General features: G+C 45.4%; 2 protein-coding genes, 1 long non-coding RNA gene and 4 other non-coding genes across 16 annotated transcripts in view; 3 read left to right on the plus strand and 4 right to left on the minus strand.

Annotated features, from left to right (window-relative positions):
• The window catches only part of wnt5b (wingless-type MMTV integration site family, member 5b), a 45,664-nt gene extending 37,565 nt beyond the window's left edge, over nucleotides 1-8,099 (minus strand). For all 3 annotated transcript variants that reach the window (XM_057022910.1, XM_057022909.1, XM_057022911.1), the window contains exon 1: nucleotides 7,591-8,099. The gene's annotated coding sequence lies outside the window, so the exon portion shown is untranslated. The remainder of the gene's footprint in view (nucleotides 1-7,590) is intronic.
• Nucleotides 5,572-5,644, plus strand: trnak-cuu (transfer RNA lysine (anticodon CUU)). Its single transcript has one exon. It is a non-coding gene; the product is annotated as a tRNA-Lys (tRNA).
• LOC130519468 (uncharacterized) lies at nucleotides 8,025-9,886 on the plus strand. 2 transcript variants are annotated; one of them, XR_008948330.1, is made up of 3 exons: nucleotides 8,025-8,243; nucleotides 8,706-8,798; nucleotides 9,349-9,886. It is a non-coding gene; the product is annotated as an uncharacterized LOC130519468 (long non-coding RNA). The 2 variants fall into 2 exon arrangements; XR_008948331.1 differs by having other exon boundaries at nucleotides 9,419-9,886.
• trnal-caa (transfer RNA leucine (anticodon CAA)) lies at nucleotides 8,259-8,372 on the minus strand. The gene is made up of 2 exons: nucleotides 8,335-8,372; nucleotides 8,259-8,304 (listed from the first exon to the last, which is right to left on the minus strand). It is a non-coding gene; the product is annotated as a tRNA-Leu (tRNA).
• Nucleotides 8,482-8,592, plus strand: trnal-caa (transfer RNA leucine (anticodon CAA)). Its single transcript has 2 exons — nucleotides 8,482-8,519; nucleotides 8,547-8,592. It is a non-coding gene; the product is annotated as a tRNA-Leu (tRNA).
• Nucleotides 8,941-9,055, minus strand: trnal-caa (transfer RNA leucine (anticodon CAA)). Its single transcript has 2 exons — nucleotides 9,018-9,055; nucleotides 8,941-8,986 (listed from the first exon to the last, which is right to left on the minus strand). It is a non-coding gene; the product is annotated as a tRNA-Leu (tRNA).
• A 443-nt stretch (nucleotides 9,887-10,329) lies between the features above and the next one.
• The window catches only part of LOC130519462 (ELKS/Rab6-interacting/CAST family member 1-like), a 64,136-nt gene continuing 56,180 nt past the window's right edge, over nucleotides 10,330-18,285 (minus strand). For all 7 annotated transcript variants that reach the window (XM_057022901.1, XM_057022900.1, XM_057022902.1 and 4 more), the window contains one exon: nucleotides 10,330-12,022. In XM_057022901.1, coding sequence (XP_056878881.1) covers nucleotides 11,885-12,022 — 138 coding nt within the window. In that variant the 3' untranslated portion in view covers nucleotides 10,330-11,884. The remainder of the gene's footprint in view (nucleotides 12,023-18,285) is intronic.

The following is an 18,285-nucleotide window of genomic DNA, read 5'->3' on the forward strand; positions in this document are numbered from 1 at the left end:
GGAATAAGGCGGAACCAGACAGAAGAGTGTGAGCTTAGAGAAGGGCAACGTAAATCCACAGCTGTTTCAAGACTGATAAGTAGGACCCAGAAAAAAAGGATAAATAATGATCCCTAATAACGAGGTAAAGCAGTATATACATAAACGTCTCGCAGCATCGCTGTACTTGCTGATGTTTGTGATTCATCAGGCACATCTGCCCCCCCCCCCCCCCCCCCCCCCCCCGTGTCTGTTCTCTGCAGAAACCTCCTCAGCTAAATATTGAAAAATGGTAATTTAATCGTGGAATCGTGCTCCTTTTCTGCAGAGACCCACAAAGTGCGGCACAAACGAGCCCCGTTCCAGTCTGGAATGAAAGAAAACTGGGATGCGGAGTTTAACTTTCCCTCCATCTCTCCCTCATCCATCCCTCATTTCATGCCACGCGACCATATTTTCTCCTTGTCCGCCTGTCTTTCTGATGTAAATGAGCACCTAATCCCGTCCACACAATCCCAATCAATTCCCTCTCTCACCGTGCTGTCTGTTTAGCTCTGTCAGTCTCCTTTCTCTCTCTCCGCATCCCCTCCTTCTGTCCATCCCTACTGCACTTCTCCATCCCTCCGCCGTCGTTCCTCCCTCCTTCCTTCACTCTCTCTCTCCCCCTCACTAGAGCGGTAGTCATTCTACTTATAGCCCCACCATAAATCAACCTGTCATTCTCCGTCATGCTCTCTGGATCTCACTTGGTCTCACACACACGCGTGCACACACACACACACACACACACACACGCATGCACACACATATGCTTAAAACACACAAATGCTGATGCTTACAAGATGGACAAAAACAAATACAAACACACATATGTAAGACAAGTCGGCTGTCTCTCCACTCCAGATTGATTGAGTGGGCGGGTGAAACATTAAGGGAAAAAGAGATGTAGATGAAGTCAAGGGGAAGATGCAGCACACACACACACCACACACACACACGCACACACACACACACACGCACACACACACACACACACACACACACACACACACACAGAATTCACCTCATCCCATCTTTTGAAATCAATTCTGTGTAACTTGAGATTCAATTTGATAAATATATTTGCATGTAATTATTTATGAGAGCCACCCGGGTCAGCTGTACTCTGACTACGGTGGTGGCCACAGTGAAAGACAATTATATTAAAACTGGGTCTTGATATCAGTCACAAATCTTCACTGCATTCTAACCAAAGCTGATGCTTTTCATCCATCAAAAGAACATTTGGATGATTATGATTATGTTCTTTTTGAGTATTAGTGTATGAAAATGTATGTTATCCTGCTGATTTTAATTTAAAAAACCCCAAAAGTGCTTATAAGCATAGTTCTGCACCTTAACAATTGTGAAAAATGAGCAGCTTCTTCGTCTCTTCTCTGCCCACTTCTGACTCTTCCTCCCAGAACTCCCCATGACCGATGCAAGAGCCTCATAAAGACCCTGAGGAGTCAGAGGATTTCATGGATCTTTGTGCGTGTGTGTGAGAGAGTGTGTTCAATGGACTCTGTGGAAGACAAGACAAGAAGCACGCACGCACGCACACACACACACACGGTAGCAGAAAAGCACCACTTACTGTTGTGCCAAATAGTTCCTGCGTCAGTAAAGTTGCAGAGGACTGAAACTGTTTCTGACCAATCACAGCCTGAGGTTTGAATGATGAAATCAAAAAACAATAATTAAACTCTGGCTTTTTGCAGTCCACAGGTTTATAAGTGCTAATTGTAAAGATAGAATGCCAAACAATATGATAAGAGTTTGCAGTTCCAGTTTGGAGAATAATGGTGGTAGATGGATATTTTATTAAAGATATTTAGTAAAAAAACAAAAACAAACCCAAAACAATAAACATGTTTTAAAATCCGTTTCTGCAGAGGGAGCCAACGGGGAAGGAAAGATGAGTGATAAATTTAGAGTTTCTGTTTGATGAATGCGCCAGTGTGTTGCTTGTAGAACACGCATAGATATAGATCGGTATAGATTTTCAAGGTCGCATTCCAGGTTTTAAGGATGCATCTTATACAAGTCATCCTCTCTGCTGCTGCGCTCCACTGCACTCCTCCTCCGTCTCCTCCTCTGTATTCATCTCTCCTCCTCCCTTTATCTCACACGGCTGTCTTTCACACACGCACGCACACACACACACACGCACACGGACACACACACACGCACACACACACACACACACACACACACACACGGTCTCCAGAGATGTGTCCCTTGCTCTGACCTCTCTCCCTCTCGTGGGAGAGATGGCTGGCTGTCTGCCTGGCTCTCTCTCTCCCTCCCTCTCTTGCTGCCTTGCACTTTCCACTATTCCTCTTTCTTGTTCTCCTTTCTGCATCTCTCCATCTATTGATCTATCTTTTTAATCTCCTTTTGTCTAACCCTCTTCTCTCTTATCCTCTCTGTTGCATGTCTCCCCTGCTTCAGCGGACTCTTATCTCTCCATTCTCTCCACTCGATTCTCAGCGTCTCAGCTTTCTTCCCTTTGCTTTCTTCTGTTTTAAACCCTCTTTTTCCCCTTCTCTCTTTTCTTTCCCTCCTTTACTATTTATTTCTATGCTGTCTGGGTCTTGGCAGGGCTCTGCCTGAGGCTACTTGCCCAGCTCATGCTGCAATGTGTCTGGGCATGGTGCCCACAGAGGGATGGGCAAAGCTGGTGGATGTGTGTGTGTGTGTATGTGTGTGTGTGCGTGTTGTGAGGAGAGTAAGAGAGACTAAAAAGACCGATAGAAAAAGGGAGAAGTGTTGAGTCATGGTTTGCTGGCTAGAATATGAGTGTGTAAGAGAGAGAGGAGGTTTGTTTTTCCTCGGTTCCAGTAAGTTGTGTAAAAAGGAACGATGCTCACAAAAGAACAATTCTTCGGTCAGAGTTTTTAATGATTGAAATACCTGTTAGCAATCGGACAACGTGCACGGGGTGAATAGGGAGGAAACGTTAAAGGACGGCAGAATAGATGTGTAACGAAGGTCAGAACGCAAAACCTAATGGCGCCGGTATTAATCTCAATTGCAGAAAATGCGCTTGTGGTTCTATCAGCATCAGCACAACTCGAACCCGTCTATTCCCCTGCTGGTTGCTAATGGTGCAGCCCCGCTGGAGTGGAAGCCAATGGACTGGACCCAACCATGCATGGTGGGATGTGGGGAGGGAGGAGAGGAGGGTGGGTTGGGGGGCGCGTGGTCAGACAGCGAGAATGTGAGGTGGCGGCGTTCTGTGCTTTGTTAAATTAATGTGCTGGAAACAACCCAAACTCTGCTCACTCAGACCCCTCTTCCTCTAGTTCTCCCCCCTTCTCTGTGCTCCTTCTCCTCCTCTCTACCTGCTCCCTTCTTCCTCTCATCACTCCATCTCCTGTCAGTCTGTCGCTGGTCAGTTTCAGGGAGGCAGCGCCCTCTGTCTGTGTCAAGACTCACTGCAAGAGCATGTTCCATAGTCCCCCCAAAAAAGGTTTAAAACAAAACACCCTGAAAAAAAAACACAACAAAAATCACGACAAACGAATCAAATCTGCCTCCATTTAACGCCACTTTGGCCAAATTCAACATGTTCTCACCACAAAAACTCCCTCATAAAATGTAAAATGTTTACCACCAATATGGCACTCATAGAGTATCATCATATATTCAAGATAAAACACTTTGACACCATGAAATGTCCTGTTTGACCTTGTTAAAAGTAGCTGTTCTCACATGCGGGCGTGCGCTGTAAACACCGCAATGATGATTTACACTGAGAGTGTCCTGCTGTCGCTGCACCGTGCCAACAAAACGCCCTTGCAGGCGACACATCCCCGTGCATTTGGGAATGAATAACGGCGCTCTCGTCGAGATTCAGGCGGCGTGCAGGTTTGACAGACGACACAGTTGCTGATGTGAAATATGCGGCGCTCTGCGTGTTAAAATATGCAGGATGAAATTCAGAGGATGTGTTTTTAACCCTTTCGTGTTGATTCTGCGTACAGAATCGTTAAAAACTCAAGAGCTTCATGTAAAATGCAAAATATGATTCCTTTAGATATCATTTTAGAGGTTTTAAGGATGCGGGTGTTGTTGCTAAATTAGCACTACAATGCAAATTCACATTTTCTGCAAGGCTGCATCATGGTGGTCAGGTTCTTCTCAGCCCTTAATACAATTGAGCTGTACAGTACAACTGGATTTGAATTGGCAGCTTCCAAAAGTGCTTACATCACTGGTTTAGTCCAGCGTTTATGGAACGGCACCGTGGCTGCAGGAGGGAGCAGCCCAGGACAGAGACGCCAACAGCCCTGTGGTTCACCAAAATAAGCTCATTTGGCAGCGAGCCCATATCTTTATCTTTTTAAAAAACGCATTGCAGTTCTCAGAAGAAGCCAGGCTGGTTCAAAGGCAATTTTTATAAGAGTATATTTAAGACCATTGTCCATTTTTTTGTTGATAAGAGAGTACAAAAAGACCCCATGTTGAAAAAAGAATAGCAACAAAAGAATTAGTGACTGAAACAACAAACAGCAGCTAGACAGTATCAGGGATTTGCAATCAGAGACAAGATGGTGGGAATATATTTAATTTAGTGCACTCTCTCTCTCCCTCTTGCTCTCTCTCTCTTTTTATGTGTGTGCTGACACATTGGGGATTGCTTCTGTTGAAAAGCTGGTTGCAGAAAAACACACTCAGTAATTACCTAGAAAGAGCACCTGGGCACCAGGAATCTCATTATATTATAATCAAACCTTCAATGCACGAGTGGCAAGAAGACGAAGAAGGAGAGGAGGAGGGAGGCTGCAGGACGGGGAGAGGAAACAGATGCAATAATTAAACCTAAGGATTCTGAAAAAATAAGCCTTATGCTCTTCTAATCATTTATTTCGGTGAATTTAATTCGCCACCCAATGCTTGAAAGCATTGACTTCTCATGTTTTTGACGTGGATCGCTGTGCTCCTTTGTAGTAGCCAACAGTGACCAGTAAGAGGCAATGTTTCCTCTCATCTGACCGACAAATTTGAACTTTCTGAACTCTTTTTGTTCTTTTTTGCTCTCTCTCTCTATCTATCCCTATGTATTTCTATGTCTCTCGCTCTCTCTACCTGAATTTTGATGAAAAGTCGCGGGGCCAAAACCTTTGGCCTCACAAAGACGATGGGACCACAGATTTGACTATGGAGGATAATTATGGCCAGTTTATTGTCGATATCTGAGACTCTGAGTCTAAAGACAAACTAATCTTATACATAAATCTTGAATTTGATTCGAGCCGCAAATGGTGTCAGTCACGTGACGTCTCAGTCTGGAGAAAGGAAAGTCCGAAGTCAGGGTTGTGGGTGCGAGCCCCAGGTTGAGCAACTGGCACAGACACACGTGAAAAATTAGTGTGTCTAAACTTCTCACCGTGTCAAGAATAATTGTACTAATAAAGCGAGTTTATAAGCTTTTTGTAAGTTGGGTTTGTTGAGGTGGAAATTTCTAATTCTATTTGTGTTTTATCTGCTTTTATCTAGTAGAATAGATGGTGCAACAAAGTCGGAAGAAAAATCGCACGGAAGCAAGCCCGGCTAGCTCAGTCGGTAGAGCATGAGACTCTTAATCTCAGGGTCGTGGGTTCGAGCCCCACGTTGGGCGCTGATCTTTTCCTCACAAGACAATCGACCCACTCAAATGCACAGCTGCTCCTGATGTGATCTGAGAAGCTTTCTTTAAAGAACTTCCAGTAGATTAAATAGCTGCTGGTGTAATTCATAGAAGTGATGAAGCTCAAAAATTATTATCTTTTTCTAACTAAAAATGCCGGTCGGGAAAGCGTGAGACTTTTAATCTTGGGTTTTGGGTTTGAGCCAACCTCTGGGGTGTTCCTTGAACATTTCATGCATTTATCGCTCTGAATGCATCATTAACTGATTCTGTCTGTCTGGGATCCAAAAGCACAACTGCAAATGCCCACTTTTACTGTCCTGTTGGGACTTATAACATGGCTCCCACATCTATATCGTACCCAATAAAGTATTTTTACTATAAGTGGTGGATGCGGCGGGCACAGAAGTGCTGACCACCACCACTGACCACTCGCACAGAGAGGCTAACATGCTTAAACTCCCGCCCGCAGACAGTCACACGCTTCCTGATCAAATATATTCTGGGAGTCGCTGCAACCAGCAAGTCTTTTCTCTGAGCTCCATCAAAATGACAGACGGCAGAATTCTTCTGTCACTGGATTAAAATAAAAAAAGTGACAATAATCGGTTAAAGCCGGTCATGGAAGGAGAAACTAGTCTAGAATCCAAACACATGCAAATAAGCTTCAAATTGGCCAATCAGAACAGAAAACTGGCTGCTTGAGTGGAGAGTCAACGAGCTCATCCCAGTCTCTTCAAAGGGATCATAATGTTTGTGTGTGTGGGTGTGTGTGTGTAAACCCTGAGTGCTCCCAGTGGCCCATACTACACACGCGACACACCAAGTCTCCCCTCTCCTCAGGTACTTAAAAGACACACTGTTGACACCAGTTTAACCTCTTTTATGCTAATTTTCACTTTCAGTCCTAAAGTATTGTCTCAGAACCTACAGGACACACTTAAGGATTACAACACGCCCTTGAGTGACCTTGAGGATCCATTGAAGCTTCCAGACGAACCATCTTCTCAAATATCCACACACTCACTGCCATTGCCCACTTCTCTAGGGACAGGACTCTTAAGCAGCACAGCTTTCCTCCCCGGTTAGACGACAGGCAGGGAAATGGAAAGTGGACAGAGGTGAAAAGGAAACAGGAGACGAAAAAACAAAAACAAAACAGCTGAAGCACCAATTGGCAGGTTCTGAGCTGTCACATGTCAACCAAGAGATATTCCTTTCCAGCAGCATCTGAGGGGTGTTTGTGAAGGACCCGTGGTCGGTCACCATCATGACGACCAGCCATTACAGCCTTTAGGACCGGGCGTCATCAGAAGCCCCCCTTCCCCGTTAGGACCTCTGAAATTGTGGCGATCGCTCCATTTGAACTAATCTGATCTGCAGCTGCCACTGACCACCAACCGCCCGGAGGAGTCCTGGACACCCGTGCAGAAAACATGCACCGTTGCACCTTTTCTCAGACGCCACAGTCCAACAGCAACGCCGCTCCTCTGTGCTGTGTGTGTGTTTGTGCAATAGTTCTACCAAAAATAGTCCTGGTCTCCACCGCAAAGCGAGAGAACTGCCTTCATTTGGGCCGATTGAGTTGGCAGAGCTCTCTCTCTCTCTCTCACACACACACACACACACACACACACACACACACACACACACACACACACACACACACACACTTCATCACTGTCATAAGGCAGCCAAAGTCATGAAATAAGGCCATTCTGTAAGCAGACTGTGACAATGGAAACCAGTGGCGACAAACTATCAGGTTTTAAAAAGGATTAAAGTCCCAAAAATAGTAGAAATGTTCTTCCATGTTGGCTCAACCTGCTGCCAGGCAGACTCAGTGTACACCACGAATGTATGCATTTATGTTGGAGTGCTTTAAAATGTAAACCTCTCAGAACTTTTGAAACATTAAAAAACCAAAACCCTCTTACCTACACTGATGAATGACGTTCTTTCTTCCGTAACCGTGCACCATTCGGAGCGCTCGAATCCCCCCCAAAACCCGCGGCTCTCAGTTCAGCTGTGCGACTACAAACATGTCGGAGTTTGTAACTTCTTAAAGGGCGGAAAATCCCTTGATTGAACCCCCCCACGGCGTTCACCAGATTCCAACTTCGTGGACACGTCCAGAAATAAAAGTTCAATCACACGCACAAAATAGTCTCACATGCAACAGAAGTGGGAGCAGTCAAGAAAAAGTCCAGGTTCCTCCAAATAAAGTAATTACGGATTGTTGCGCGCAGCTGTCCTCGGCAACAGGTGTCAGAAATAAATGCAGGGTTCCTCATCACAAATTTCCAAACACTCCTCAATTTATTGCAAGAGGGGGGGTGGGGAGCGGAGGGAGGGTGCTGTCCGAAGTTTTTACTCCGTCGAGTAGAAGCGAGAAGAGAGAGAGCGAAACAAAGGAGCTGCAGAAGTTCGCTGTGATTCTGAAGTTATGTGTGACGAATGTGATGTGAGAACTACCGGACAGCCCACCGGCGCAGAGAGGGACAGATGTTCCACACCAGGACAGACGGAAGTGAAAGTCTGCTCTTGCGTCACGGCCGGTTTTTTTTAAGTAGGATTGAAGCAAATAAAGGTAAAGTAAAACGTATGTCAGGAGTGGGATTTGAACCCACGCCTCCATTCGGAGACCAGAATTCCCGGTTCATGATAGGAAGGATATCATCCTTGAGTCTGGCGCCTTAGACCGCTCGGCCATCCTGACTGTGATGACGCTTTCGATCAGAACAAATAGGTTAATGAAGGGACATTAATATTAGAAGCGTAAAGAAGTCTAACTATAAGTTCAATACTATGGCCGTCGGTTCGCAGTTGTCAGGATGGCCGAGTGGTCTAAGGCGCCAGACTCAAGGGGAAAACCTTCCACTTAAATGGGGATTTCTGGTCTCCGAATGGAGGCGTGGGTTCAAATCCCACTTCTGACAATGTTTTTATCGACATATATGTGCGACAACTCTCTTCCTTACAGTCTCTATATTTCTTACTTTTGACTTACTAATTTGTACACGCACTCTTTAAAAAGCATATTTATCTACAGAAATGGCGAGAAGTATAGTGAGGGTGGCGAGTGGCGACACCTGCGTGATTGCGTCATATCTATGCGACACCTGATCGGCATCAGCAGCAAACAGTGAGAAGCTTTTTGTCGAAGTTCGCAATTGTTTTGACTTTACTTTGTGCCATTCGTGTCATGTCTCACGAATTCTATTAATAGTTAACGTGTCTTACAAAACGTCTTCCAAACTACAAAAAAATAACTAACGAAAAAGTAGTGTCAGGAGTGGGATTTGAACCCACGCCTCCATCTGGAGACCAGAACACCCATTAACCTGCCGGGGAAGGATTGATCCTTGAGTCTGGCGCCTTAGACCGCTCGGCCATCCTGACGACACGTTCTAGCTTTTTTTATCCGTCTGGCTATCACCGATCCCGGAGACACGACACAGGGTTCGGTGTCGGCACAGCTGTCGAAAAACGTGCAAAAGGCTGAGACAAAGGCTTCCGAGTGAAACACTTTAATAGTAAAAGTAAAAATCAATCAAAGTGGAACTGATTTACCTGAAGTAAAACACAAACACATTTTAAAGTGCACATGAAAACTGCCCCATCCTTGGTTGGGCATCCTTATCTGGATGCCATAAAAGCAGCAGATAATGTCCTCTCCTTTGTTTCCTCTTTAGATTCTCTTTTAAAATGTTTAGACAAGCCTTCTTGGTTGAAGTTTGCAAATTTCTTGTTCTACAACCCTAGACCGAGACATGAGGATGATGAAGTGATGCCTCCTTCCCCGCTCAACCTTCTCTGTCACATAAATCAGCCAGTCATACATGCGTGTCTCTTCCTCCTCCTGCTCCGTCCATCCCTCCTGTCTCCCTCCACTGCCTTTTATTACCGCGGTCGATGGAGAAAGCAGAGCAGCTTCAGGTACCGACCCGGACGCGTCGCCACATGTGACAGTGACTATTGAGTTGATTTTTATTACGTGACTAGCAGGAATGAGTCTAATGACCTGACCAGACATGTCCCCAGGTGGAGGTTAAAGGTCAGGTCAGGGCCTCGGTACAAGATCAGATGGATCAGATTTTCTAGTTAGATAGTTCAAACATTGTTGACCTGTGGTCATATCAGAAGGGTGAACATGAAGGAGAGGTGCGTGCATGTAATTGTGCGTGAAATCATGTGTTCCTGCAATAAATAAATTCAAAATTACAAGAAAAAGAGTGTCCAATTCTTGAACTTTGCCCTGCATTGAAAAGTACATTTAGGCCCAATATGTCTGCATTTTACAGAGCTCTATTAAGTAATTGTTTATTATTTCTTTAGTATAAATGTTCATTATTTGAGCTATCTCCATATGGCAGCTTGTGTTTTAATTAAAGTATTGAATTTCAGTAAATTAGCTCCCAAATGCCTGAATTGAGACAAAAAGTGGAATAGGATGAGGAATAATATGGTGGGTGGAAAGGAATATAAACATAAAGTGACAAGATAAGCAGCAAAGTTTAGTCTGTGTGTGATAGCGCACGAGGGAAAAGAATAAAAGGAAGGTTCTTGCTGTTATCCTTGCGATTGGTCTCATAAAATGTATGTTTGTTGAAAAAAAGAAGCCCAGACTTCTCCAGTCTTACAGAGGCCAACGAAAACAAAGATAACGCGTAAAATAAAGACAAATTCATGTTTTATTCCATTCTCTCATTCCAATCCTCGATAAACGACGTCAGCATTCCCAAATATTGTCCGTAATAACATAAGTTACTGAATTTTCCACATAAGCTCTGTTCATTCCATATCAGACATACATTTCATGATTGTTAAAGCTTTTCGATCAGCTTCTCGCAGGTTCCATTCAGGGAAACCTGCTCTGGAAAACCTTAAAAAACAGGCTGAGGGTCAACATGGAAACTTTGCTTTGATCTGCTCGTCCTTTACACCCGACGTTTTCCCAACTTGATCGAGTACAGACGCAAAACTGAGTCTACAGTTTGGTGTAGATCCGCGCGCTGAAGGGCACCTTTATCAGTGGAGGACGCGTATTCAGATATACGACCGCCTGTTCTGTACAGACACAACTTAAAAGGGATCAAAGAGAGCGCGATGTGAAGGAAGTCCATTCACAAAAAAACATCTTAAGGTGTAAAGGAGCGCAAGTTCCCATCGGACCAGTTGCATCTGGGAATGTCACTCATGGATTCCATACGGCGCAAAGAATTAAAAGCTTAAAGGAAAAAAAAGAGAGGGCCTTTTGATGGAAGCGGCGAGTCTTCAGTGTTGTGTTACGCTCAAGCTGTCAGCGCTGTGGGAAACGCGGACCCGTGTCAGTTCCATCGTAAATTACAGAACAAAAAAATCATTCAGACAAAAACGTTCCCGGCGGACACGTAAACTCATGCAGGTGAAATATAGGATCCCGACAACAGCCTCCTGCTTGTGGAGCACATCTTTCAAATCACAGAAGAAAATATTTCGACAGGTTACGCAACATACCGACCTTTACACGACAACATGGTCAATTAAAACAAGATTTCTAGAATATATATTAAAAATATAGAGCGATACTTTTATGTTTCCCTCCCTCCTGGATAAAAATGCAGAAAGGAGAAACTAAAGGGATTGTCACAGAAGCATTTGTTGTTTTTTAATAATAAAGGGAGAAATGCGAGATTTACCGTCTCTCTGCCCATTTAAAATCCGCTCTCCATACGTGTAACACTAGTTTACTGCTCAACGTTGGGTCTTTTGTCAAATACGAGACAAAAATCACAAATGAAGTATAGCAGCAAAATGATGTGGAGAATCAAAGGCAGCTGAAAGGAACACAAATTTGTGTCTGAACTGATCAAATAATATAGTAACAGTCTGGCATCAGAAGCAATGTGGCCACCTCAGCTCCCTCCCAGCCTTTTTTAATACAGTTTGAAAGAATTTTTCCCTCCATAAAACACATGAAGTCATGATTGCAAATCCAACTGCCACTTAAGGGGGGTCACAGATGGTATAGTGAGGCTGGAAAATACGTGTTCAACTTATCAGAAAACATTCAAAACTCTTCCAATTAACTCACGCAACCGCCAAGCATGGTGGGCCGAGACGTGTCCTCCAGCCGGCGTTCGGCTGGAGGACACGTCTCAGGTAGTTTTAGATGAGCGAAGGTGAAATACTTGGTAACTCTTAAACATTTGCTTGTTGCTAGCAGTTGTGTGTCTCGGTGCGTGTGTGTCAGCAGCTGTCTTCCAGAGCGTTGACCACTTGTTCCAAAATATCTGGGCATCGGTCGGCGATCTGCTGCAGGACCTGGTTGGCGTACTCCTGAAGCTCCGCCCCCTCCCTTTCGCACAAGGCTAACTCCGCTTCCAGCTAGAAGAGAGGAAAGCAGGGCTTTTATCTCATGAGAAAAGCAACGCGGCAAAGACACAGGTTAAAAGCAACAAATAAAACAAAGCAAACGAGATATTCTGGCAAAACTCAACATGTAATAACCCTTTTATTAGTTATGTAATAGGCAACTCAGATTAGCTTTTGGATTCCGCGCCATTGGTGTGGTGACGGGACATGAAGGAAAGAACGACAATCACCGTGTTGGAGCTCACACGCACACACACACACACACACACACACACACACACACACACACATATAAATGTCCCACTGTAATCTAAAAACACCACAAAGTCGTTCTTAATGCCCAGACCAAGTGGAACATTTCTTTGAGGGGGCGCTGATGCTATTTTCTTTGGCGGCGGACGGGTTGAGAAATCAAATCCGACCGTCTTAATGACCAATACATCTGTATCAATAAGGGCTGCGCTCAAGCCCTCGTGTAACACAAGAGTGTGGTTATATCTGTGTGTGAATGTGTGTTTTAGAGACCCGGGTCAGATAGTGGCAAAATATTTTCTATTTAACCTCTTCCCTCTTCTCATCTCTCCGCCAGAAAACCCCTCCGCGGGTCCTCCTTTTTAATACAATAGCTTAATTCATGCGTAAAACTGCAAGAGAGTAAAAACAAAGCTAACGATTCCTGAAAGTCTGACCCATAAATCACTTATAAATAGATCATCTATTATTTGCCTCCTAGCCGCTGTCTCTAATGATGTTCCAAGTTTAAAGTGTTCGCACATTTCTGGCAACGCTTGGGTTTCCTGTCCTTCCCTGACGCTCACAACATTAATTATCTTTACAAGAGGCCGTCATTTTGAATTTTGGTTTGAGTAAACTGACGCGCTTCCTACGTGCCACCGCTGTTTGCAGGTACTTGAAAGGTAATGGCTGCGCCGCTTCGCTGCAGTCGCCCAGAAAAAACACGGCTGTAAAGATAAAAGGTGTGAGATAGCCGGGGAGAGATAAACGCTCCGGAGCGTCTGCTGTCTTCCATCTGCAGGGTTTGGACCTGCACCGCGGAAGGAAAGAGCCAAAATAGGTCAAATACAGGAAGACGAGGACCAAAAAGGGTCAGAAGTGGTGCGAACCCAGTAAATATATGTGGTGGTTTAGTGTGTGAGGTTAGGAGATGTTCTACAGGGCGGATTTTTATCGGGATTGTGGCGTCCGAGGCCGGCGTGTTGCAAGCGCTCCCTATCTTATAGTGAGTGACAGAGAGGATTGTGGGAAAGCGGAGAGATAGAAGTGCAAGAGATCGAAAAGACAAACAGAAAAGAAAGGGGCCAGGAGAGGGCCGGTGGGTCGAAGATGATTTTTACTGCAGCCATTAAAGCTCCATTATGGTGATGGATCATTATCTGCCTTATCGAGGGTTTGGCCTGCACAAATGGACACACTCGGAGCCTCACGTTTGTGAACAAACACGTGTGTGTACATTCACACACAGGTTATCAGCCTGACAATGAGTTATGTGTGTGTGTGTGTGTGTGTGACCCCCCCCCAACACAGATTGCAGGGCCTGAACTTCTTGCCCAGGAATGCTAATGTTTTCCAAAGAAGCCGTAACTCAGCAGAGAGAGAGAGGACAGAATAAAGGACAAACAGGAAGGAGACAAACACCAGCATGATCAGCATTAGTTTAGATGTCAACTATTGGACTCTTAACCGCACGTAAGCTGCATTTTCTGCCTTATAAATTTCACTGTGTCTTTATTTCTATAGGTTTTATGGCCTCTAAACATCAGGACAAAGTCTATCCTGACTCTTATTGTCCCTGTCTCTTGTTAAACCATTGGGGTTATTATGGGTTGTATGTAAACGGCTTTAAAAGTGGGCTGGAGTGCCAGAGCTGAATGCCTGTGCAGCCCAGCTAACGAGCTGCACGGGGAATAGAGCTTAAGGATTTGTACCTTAAAAACTGCTCCTGGATGACCGAAATAAACCGGACTAAAGATAGGAAATAAATCAAAGCGATGAGGGTGCCGAGGGCACTTGGAATTTTTATCATCGTAGATTATTTAATCAGCCACCCTGACAATAGCTATACATCCATATTTACAGGCCGGGCCTCAGGGAGCAGACTCTTAAATGCCAACGCGTACCCCCACCCACCGTTTTACAGAAGTCTGTTAATTCTCTGACATTAATGTGGTGCAATAAGCTCATAAAGACCCTTGCTAAGGGTGGTCCTGCAGGAGCGAGCGCACTGCACTAATGGCTGCAGAAATAAACAACAGGAACCATTCAGCGGGCCTGTGTGCAGCCTCCCAGTGTGGCAAGCTGACGCGAGTGTGAGCGAATCAGGGTTAAAATGGAACAGTGGTGGTAATGATGGTGGAAAACTGAGAAGTTAAAACACCCTCTGGTGCTTCTGAACCCTCACTGCATGTCCACCATAGAGAATCTATGGGCAACAGAACAAATCTACTGGAGTTCAGCCTACATCATCTTTCAAGACCACTGCTGAGCAAATGAGGGAGAACTTTACATAAAACGAACTCCAGAACGGCAGTAAATATTTCAAAATAATTTACTCCATAGGAGTCGAGGAATTTGAAACAATTTAATATACTTGACAACCAGGAAATGTAAATTTTTGACCCAGGTCTTGGACAGGTTTCGTTTCGTTTTCTCCCGCTTATCCGGAAAGTCTTGGACAAGTGTTGTGGTTATATCATGATAAGCTGCCTGTCCGGCTGCTTCTCTGAACTACTGAACCAATCTCAACCCCTAATCAGCTGTGAGATTAGATTATTTTGACTCTAAAACTAACGGTGGAGACAGAGACAGTGGAGAACAATTATTCCCGTCCTTCCCTTTGACTGCAGACGACAGAGATGGAGATGCTGGAGAGCGAGGGGAGACAATGGAGAGACAACTTTACAAGCATGGAGGGGTCAGAAGGACAGAAATAGGCTGCAGAGAGAGGAGAACGATAGGAAGACAGAGGAAAGAAAGGACAAAAAGCCGTTAAAAAGGATGGTGAAGACATTAAGTCTGGAGTCAGTAAATCATAAAAACCCAGCAGTTAGTCCATAATGACCAGTGTGTGTGTGTGTGTGTGTGTGTGTGGACATGAAATGGGCACCGAGGGCTCCACCGAGTGCACGTCTTCCTTTGTCTGTGGGTCTAATGGTCGTTGAGCACCTCCGAGTCGAATACAGAGAGAAAACAATCATCCTTGGAAGGAAGCAGCGCTGCTTAATGAGAGCCCACGGAGACCCCAGCCCACAGCACATCACAAGCGGAGGCTCCTGACGACTCCCCGATCTGCACTTTCAACCTCCACCGTCTTCAGTCCGACCGTAGAGCTTCGCGCTCGTGGAGGAAAATGCACATTTTCTAAAAGACGCTCCCCAAAGCGGGCAAACACGCGACAGGCGCCTCTTTAGCTTCTCCGTAAAAAAACGCGAGTTGATGCTGTATTTTCTTTTCTACGACTCCCGCCTCCGTTTTAGAGATTATCACAATAGCAATAATTACAGTGTGCACGTGTGTGACGCCCAGGGGAAACAGGTACTATCATCCCGGTGGTAACGTCTCGGCCCCTCGCTCTGTTATCAGCTGTGATGTTTGAGTTGCAGCGCCACCTTTTCCTGTTTTTGTACAAGCTGTCAATCAAAAGTCACCCAATCACTGACCTTGAGGAACATCCGCCGTCACACACACACACACTCACACACATTCCCTCTCTGTGGTCTACAAAGAAGGCCTGAATGAGCTTGGAGGTGCATGAATATTCTGATTCATCCACAAGTGGGAACGACTGCGGCACCCTCGGCTTCGCTGCTAGCGTCGCTGCAAAATGGCCTCTAATGGCTGTCCGCCCCGGTTTGCTCTTCCTCATAAAAATTTCATGACGGCTCTTAGATCTTTATGATGTTGAATCTTGTTTTTCTGCTGTTTTCATAGCAGCGTGGATCCTGGGTTTTGGAGGGGAGTTTAAAGCCACCGCCGCTCCGGTTTGTTTTCTCATGTTGGACATCGTTTCTCTTATATCGTTTGGCTGAACAGACTCCTGGAAACCTGCTGCCTCTGCTGCCGGCCCAGAGAGAACGCACCCCCCCTTCCTCCCTGAGAAACCTTTTATTTGGAGATTACACTGAAACAACAATGGCAATTGAAGTCTGTAATTGTGTGGTATTTTGCTGCGCTGCAACGGCTCGCAGAGTTGTAAATATGCGGACTCGGTTTCGCTGAGGTTTCGCCAGTTTTAGTTGGCTGGAAACACCTGCAATCATTTAGAGGGAGCCGTTTTTCTGGTTTTAACAAATGCTGCCGAGGGTCACGGGCTGACAACTCGTGCTGAATTCACAAAAGGAGTCACATAAGACCCGGCTCTGCCAGTAACACAGAGCACGCTTTCAAAAGGGCCAAACGCACACAAAGCTGACGGCTTCTGCGCGTAAGAGACAAGATAAAATAATGGCAAATGTCATATACCTTAACACCAAAGACCACAGAGAGGGCTGGGTGGGGGGTGGGGGAGGGTTCCTGTGTGCAGGAAACCAAGCCAGTTCTTTTCCGTGGTCATTACAGATGTCATTGAGCCATAAAGCTTATTATTATGACGATAGTATATAAAACAGCTCTTTTAGTAAAACCTCACTTTTGGAACGGGTCTTAATTTTTGCAGTTCAGTTGAGGACAAAGACACACACGGATACACATGCCCAGGAGGCAACGACCAGCAAATCCATCACATAAAACATCCCTTTTTTTTTCTCTTTCTGCGCAAAATTATGCCATCAAAGGCCCGATGAGACTTCTAAGCATCCCAAAGTTTCACTGAGGTCGGTCCAAATGGCTGTACAGAACAAATACCGGCGCGGTTTTGTGCTCAACACTTCAAATATTCCCTTAAATTACACAGCGGATCGATGTTTAGCTTCCTGTGTCAGCTGGGGGCCTTGAAGAGTGACACCAGTTATCTGTACTGGGAGGTGCCCAGCTGATAAATTCCTCATTTCCTGTTCTGTCTCCTCTAATCTGAGGACCAGCTTCTTTTTCAGGGCTAGAACTGACATTATTCGGGCCTCCAGTGGTCGCTCACGGTTACTGTGCCTTCAGGTTAGTGCATGTGTGGGAGCGGAACGTGCGGGACTATTTTAGCTTGATCCTGATGGCTTGACACAGCACCAGGCAGCTTCACAGAGCCAAAGAGAGGCTTGTAAAACACACAAAGACATGCACACACGCTCGCCACAAGACAGAGCGGAGGCTGGCACGCTGCGGCGTGGTCATTTCGAGGGAGCGCGCGTGCGAGCGCATGTGTGCATAAAGAGGCTCAGCCAGGGCGATGGTGACACACGATGAAGGGAAACGAGGAGCCCTGGGCCCTGAATGAAAGACGGGCTGTGTGTCTGCAATTGTGAGTAGGCCGGGTCGGGGTCCAGGGCAGACGCACGGCGCCGAGTGGCACTACCCAGCTATCGGTGGGTTTGGACGGAGAGCCCAAAAGATTCAAAATTATGATGTTGTTCGCAGAAGGTAATAAAAATGCTAAGAGTTGCTTAAACACCTACTCTGACATGGATTAACTGGCCCTTCTTTGCCGAAAAATGACAAAATATGACGGAACGTTTCCAAGAGGCTCAATCGAGAGCGACAGAGACAAATAAAGAATAAAATTGCTACTATGTGTCGACACAACGTCTCGGGTTGTTGTCAGCTCGATGTGATTTGTGGTGGAGGACTGGTCGGAATGGACTGCTAAGATGTTTTCCCTCAGTTCTGGCCATTAAAAGTCAGTTTTGAAAGGTTTTCAACCCTTTTTTGACATTTAACAAACATCACAGGGACGTCGGCCAAAAGCATTAAATCTTTTAAGAAACGTGTGACATCAGCCCGCGTGATCAGAGCCCAAGCGTGGACTTCTTTCGGAGCGAAAATCTGGGCGCTAAAAAGCACGTAGGCTCCGTTACCATCGCCCGGACCATTTCTCTTTGTTTTAAATGCGTATTTAATTAAATGACAAGTGAATTAGTTATTTTCCGAGTTGATTTAAAAGGACACCATGCTGCGGTCTATCCAAAGTGCTCGGACGTGCGGACATTTCCCAGCATTAAGACGCACAATAGCTCTTTCATGAAGACTGTAGAGATCCGTAACCGCACACTCTGTCACATCGCTCTTTGAGCGCTCGTCTAGGGTTACGGCTTTTCAATGTATACCACATGTAGCAGCCACGTATTGCCTGATAGGTTTTCAATGTGGAGAGGGAAAGGAAGGCAGGGACA

The sequence above is a fragment of the Takifugu flavidus genome, chromosome 22 (assembly GCF_003711565.1).
Source record: "Takifugu flavidus isolate HTHZ2018 chromosome 22, ASM371156v2, whole genome shotgun sequence".
In the NCBI taxonomy this organism is placed as follows: Eukaryota; Metazoa; Chordata; class Actinopteri; order Tetraodontiformes; family Tetraodontidae; genus Takifugu; species Takifugu flavidus.